Source organism: Nicotiana tabacum, chromosome 3, assembly GCF_000715075.1.
Source record: "Nicotiana tabacum cultivar K326 chromosome 3, ASM71507v2, whole genome shotgun sequence".
Taxonomy (NCBI): Eukaryota; Viridiplantae; Streptophyta; class Magnoliopsida; order Solanales; family Solanaceae; genus Nicotiana; species Nicotiana tabacum.
Window position 1 is genome coordinate 62,502,427 of NC_134082.1, and position 5,776 is coordinate 62,508,202.

General features: G+C 35.6%; 1 protein-coding gene across 1 annotated transcript; it reads left to right on the forward strand.

The window, feature by feature from the left end:
- Nucleotides 1-324: 324 nt before the first annotated feature.
- On the forward strand, nt 325-1,084 carry LOC107778865 (chaperone protein dnaJ 11, chloroplastic-like). Its single transcript, XM_016599191.2, has one exon. The coding sequence runs from the start codon at nt 428-430 to the stop codon at nt 890-892; it is 465 nt and encodes a 154-aa protein (XP_016454677.1). The 5' UTR covers nt 325-427; the 3' UTR covers nt 893-1,084.
- The last annotated feature ends 4,692 nt before the right edge of the window (nt 1,085-5,776 follow it).

Sequence of the window (5,776 nt, forward strand, 5' to 3'; positions counted from 1 at the left end):
AGGTCCATAAAACCTCTTCTATAAGGTAATTTCTATAAATTATAGTATAGATTTAAGCTAGATATACTGATAGCGTAATAATTAATTTATAGTATCAAGTATAAAAAATTCAAATAATGTTGCTTACCATAATAGTATTTATTTTAGGTTATCAATGCTACTGTATAAAGCTACTGCAATTATACTTAGAGTTATTTAATTGTATAAAAAATATTTGTTACATCATAGGTGCATAAAAATTTAAACTCAAAATACTTATATTATTAAAGATTGGTTCAACGGATTGAGCCGAAATGAGTGCAGTGCAGTTATACTCCTTTGTCCACTTATTACATCCGTCACAGATCTATATATCACCGCTTTCCATATTTCACATTATTCATTTCAAAACTAAACATCCTCCTACAAAATTCATATCATCTCTACAATGATTTCCGCCTCTTTCCGCCAATCACCACCGCCAACGGCAGCCAATACGTTTTCCTCCGGCGAGAGTTCTTTTCTATCACCGTCTTGCGTCAGATTCCGGCAATACGGTTCCTTCTCCGTTGCCGCCGCGACCTGCGGTTCTGTGGCCAGGTGCGTGCCAGCTGTTTCTGCTTCTCCAGCTTCGTTTTACGAAATTCTCGAAATTCCGATGGGAGCCACGAGCGAGGAGATAAAGGCTGCGTATCGAAGATTGGCTAGAGTTTGCCATCCTGATGTTGCTGCAGTTGATCAGAAGGACACGTCAGCGGGCGAGTTCATGAAGATTCATGCTGCTTACTGCACTCTATCGGATCCTGAAAAGCGCGCGGAGTATGATCGGCGCCTTTGGAACCAAAGACGCCGGAGCGTCGGTTTATATTCCGGCTATACTTGCCGGAACTGGGAGACCGATCAGTGCTGGTAACAGTTCCGAATGCATCAAACGGGAAAGGGAAATGGCTTGATTTTTACCTTTGTTAGTACTATTAGGACCTTTTTACTACGTTGTAATTATTTATAACAGATTTTGTATAGTATGAGTGGACTCGATTACTGACATTTGATTTAATTCTCATAATTACATAGCCATCTAATGATATTTATAATTTCTTGGTAACGGATTCCAGTTGCAGTTGGGAAAGTTGAACAATTAGTGTCTAAACTGCATACATAATTTGTCACACGCTTTAAGGTAACGAAAGGGACAGTTAATTTTGTCATCAAGGCTTCTTTTGGCTTAATTGATTACCCGGAATAGCAAAAATAATCTTTGAGTTCTAATATTTGTGACAACAACAACAACCCAGTGTAATCCCACAAGTGGGGTCTGGGGAGGGTAATATGTACGCAGACCTTACCTCTACCCGAAAGGCAGAGAGACTGTTTCCAGTAGACCCTCTACCGGTGTAATATGTACGCAGTTCTAATATTTGTGAGGCACATGATAAAAGGAGCTGTCAGTACTATTGATAAAAGGATGGACGACAATGTTTATATCGGTTCAGTGTACGTTGACTGCAAAAAGTTCGACATGGATAAACTGAGATTTGCTTGTAGGCATCTCATTAGCAAACACATGTTTGATTAGTTTCATAGTTAACTTATACTTTAATTTATTGCACAAAAGGAAATTTCACTCAACTTTGTTAAGTATAAAGTCACTAAGCAATTTTTTTTAATAAAAAAAGTCACTCAACTTTTTCTAACAGAAAATCAAGAAAAGGAAACAAAACAAACGTTTTCTATTTTCTTTATGAAAAAAGAAATATTTTCCATTATGTTTAGGCAAATTTGAATGACATTGAATCACTGAAATCACTTTTGGCTTTCTAGGCCTAAACAAGAAAATTATTATTTACCTTTCACAGGGAGCAATATACCGACGACATCGACAAAAGAACAAGGTCAACTAAGTGATCAACCTAGCGACAAGTATCATATACCTTACTAGTTCAATTTTTCTCATCGTACTGATGCATGAATCGTCTTAGCCATACTAATATAGCACTTTTCCCCACTTGGGGGACTTATCCCGTAAACCTAGGCTTAACTTGGAATGTGTCCTTACACCAGCACGTGTAGTTCTATGGTATCGATTCGAACCGATCTTGGTGGTATCCACTAGTAACTCCTAAAATATTTGATATTCCAAAAATAGATTCATAACCTAATAACCTCAAATGATCTTCTTTTATCAAATCATAACTCATGGTCAAACTAAACCATTTGAATAAAATCAAACACATAATTTTTTCATGGTAAAACATTTAGCAATTTAACATCCATCTTTTAAAGATATAACAAATGATATCCATAAATTTAGTTTCAAAATAAATACTTTTCATGAAAACATCTCTTTAGCACTCAAATATTTTATATTCTTATCAATACATAATTTTTAATGAAACTTATAACATTTACCTCAAGTGGCATTCACCAAATCTTTGAAAATAAGATTTTCCTTTTATAAAATAACAAGATCTTTTATATGCAACACAACTCAAAATACATGGTGACACCCTTTTCCGCTTGTTGCAACAAGTGCAGATGCACATTTACAAATAAGCTTACGTATTAACTCAAAGCATGATGTTAAGCAAATCTCTCAAAAAGAGTAATTTTTAATCAACTTATACCTCACTTTCACTTTGATATCAATTATCTATTTCTTATTCGCTTACGGTATTTCAACATCTATAAATATGCTAAAACTTCATCAACAACTTGATATCTATAGTTAAATATTCTCACTACATTAAAACACATCCAAAAATATTATCAATATCCATTTAGGACTCACAAGTTGGTTACAAACCCATAACCATCCTAATCGTCAATTAGGTTCACCCATTGGCTTATTAAATTATATTCTTATAAAGTAGTACTCATTTAGAGTCATTAACTATACTACATTAATTATCGAACATCAGTAAGTCGCTATTTATTATCTTTCCCAATGAAACCTTAGTCCACAAATATTTATTTCAAGAACTAGTGTTATTTCTTAATCAAATGGTGATTTTTACTTGGACTTGTTTATCATTTAAGTTATTGTAACGACCTGACCGATTGTTTTGAGTGTTTTCACTAAGTCCGGTAGTTTGAGGTCCTGAGTAGCTTTGTATGGTATAATATGAATTTCGCGTATCATCAATTTCGGTTTTCGAGTGGTTCATAATTGATCTAGAAGGATGATTCTCACTTGAGATGCTTGAAGTTGAAAGAGTTGATTAAGTTTGATTTTTGGTGTATTTGACCTCAGATCAGAGTTTTGATGGTTCTGATAGGTCCGGATGATAATTTTAGACTTGAGAGTATACCCGGATTTTCATCTGGATGTTTCTAGAAAGATTCGACACTATTTACCTAAAGGTCGAAATTTGAAGGTTTAGAATGTTCATAAATTTGATTGCAAGATGACTTTGATGATATTATGTTCGGATTTTAGTTCTGGGAGATGGAATAGTTTCGTTATATTATTTGAAACTTGTGTGCAAAATTTAAGGTCATTCCGAGTTGATTTGACATGGTTGCACGAGTTTTGGAAGTTGAATGTTCAAAAGTATATTAAGTTTGATTTGAGGTGCGATTCATGATTTTATTGTTGTTACATATGATTTGAGGCCCCGAGTAGATCCGTATTATATTTTGGGACTTGTTGGTATATTCAGGCGGGGTCCCGAGGGGTTCGAGTGAGTTTCGGGGTAGTTTCGTATCATTACGGATTGGCTTGGAGTTGTTGGTCTCTGCTGTTTACTGATGTCTCTGTTGTTCTTCGCAATTGCGAAGATGTGGTGGCGATCGCGAAGATGTGGTTGCGATCGCGTAGTGATTCATGGAACTAGGGGATTTTCTTAATCGCGTTCGCGTTGCGTCGAACGCAATTGAGGAGAGTTGGAGCTAGTCTTTTTCGCGTTCGCTCATGTGGAATCGTAGTCGCGTAGTGTTGAGCTAGAAGCTGGAGGCCTTCTTCATCGTGTTTTCATAGAGAGAGTCGCATTCGCGAAGTTCTGTGTCATCTATGAGTCGCGTTTGCGTGGAGTGTGTCGCGAATGCGAAGAGTAATTTGAGGGCAGTGGATTTTATGCTTCGTGATCGCGAAGCTGGTTCCGCGATCTCGAAGAGTTCACCTGGGCAGTGTTTATAAGGTACTCTCTTTCGAAGGTCTTTGTTATTTTATTATATTTTGAGTTGTGGAGCTCGAATTTGGGTAACTTTTACCACACGAATTGGGGTAAGTATATTTGACATGGTTTTGATTATATTCCATGATTCGATCTTCGATTTTGGCATTTTATTAATTTTATAAAAAGAGAAATTGAGGGGTTTTGTCTAAACTTCCCTAAAGTGAAAATTTGAGTTTTGGACATCGATTCGGAGTTGGAATTGAGTAAAATTAGTATGGTGGACTCGTAACCGAATGGGTTGTCAGAATTTATGAGTTTTGTAGGGTTCCGAGGTGCGGGCCTAGGTTTGACGTTTTGGTTGACTTTAAGTATTTGATCAAAGATTCGACCTTAATCGTTTGGGTTTTCTTCCTACGACATTATTTGATTGTTTTGAGTTGCTTTTGGCTAGTTTTGAGTCGTTCAGATGTCGATTTGAGTGGGATGGCGCTTCTAGTGTATCGATTTTGCTTGTTTGAGGTAAATGTCTTGTCTAACTTTGTTGTGGAAATTTTTTTCTATTATTGATATTGTTTGCTACATACATGGGTAATGTATATATGAGGTGACGAGCGGATATGTAAGTTCCAAGGTTAATCATGCTTGGGGGTAGATTATACGATTATTTGTGCCTTGTTGGAGTATGTGACCTTCTTGCTTTATGTTTTACTTGACTTCTAGATTAATATTAATATGAAATTAAATGCTAGAACTCATGATTTAGCTTATTATAACTTGATTAAAATTCGATGAACTTTTTGTGAAACTATTGATGTGCTAAATTCAGGTCATCACTACACTTCATCACAAATACATCGCTATGACCGTTATTCTTAAGATATTTGGATTCTATACTTGAGTTGAAGATCGCTTTGAAATTTGCTGAGAAACTTTAAGTTCTTGATGTTTATTGAATTTTTATTGGCTTGAAAGTTGTGATTGATGTTCATTTGGAATATTCGCTTAATCACTCTCTTTGATGTTATTCATGCTTCCTATCTTGTTTATTATTAATATACATGTGCTTGGTGAGGAAGAGCGTAAAACACGAAGGGTGATGCCATACCATTGCATATACATTATCGTGCGAGGAAGAGGGTAAAGCACGAAGAGTGATGCCGTGCCATTACATATATATTATCATGTGAAGAAGAGAGTAAAATACAAGGGGTGATATCGTGCCATTTCATATACATTATCGTGTAAGGAGGAGAGTAAAACACAAAAGGTGATGCCGGGTCATTTCATTTACATTATTATGTGAGGACAAGTCGTACCATTATTTTTAGATTATCATGTATTCATGGCACGAAGGGTATTTCCGTGCAGGCAAGGACGAGAGATATGCATTATACTATGATATCTTTCCTTGTGTATACAATTGTGCTCTTGAGTCGATACTGTTGTACTTATATTTTATATGTGACTTGTCGTTGTTGCTTTGTATTTGTCTTCTACTTTTATTGTTGTTGTATTATCCATGCCTTCTATTTGTTTAGTTTATAAAGATCATGTTTTCCTTCTTGTTTGTTACATCTACATCTATGTCATTTCTCATTTCTTGCACTTTTGTATAAGCCTTCTACCATATTATTTATCCAAGCCTTCTATTCGTTTAGCTTATAAAGATCAGGTTTTCCTTC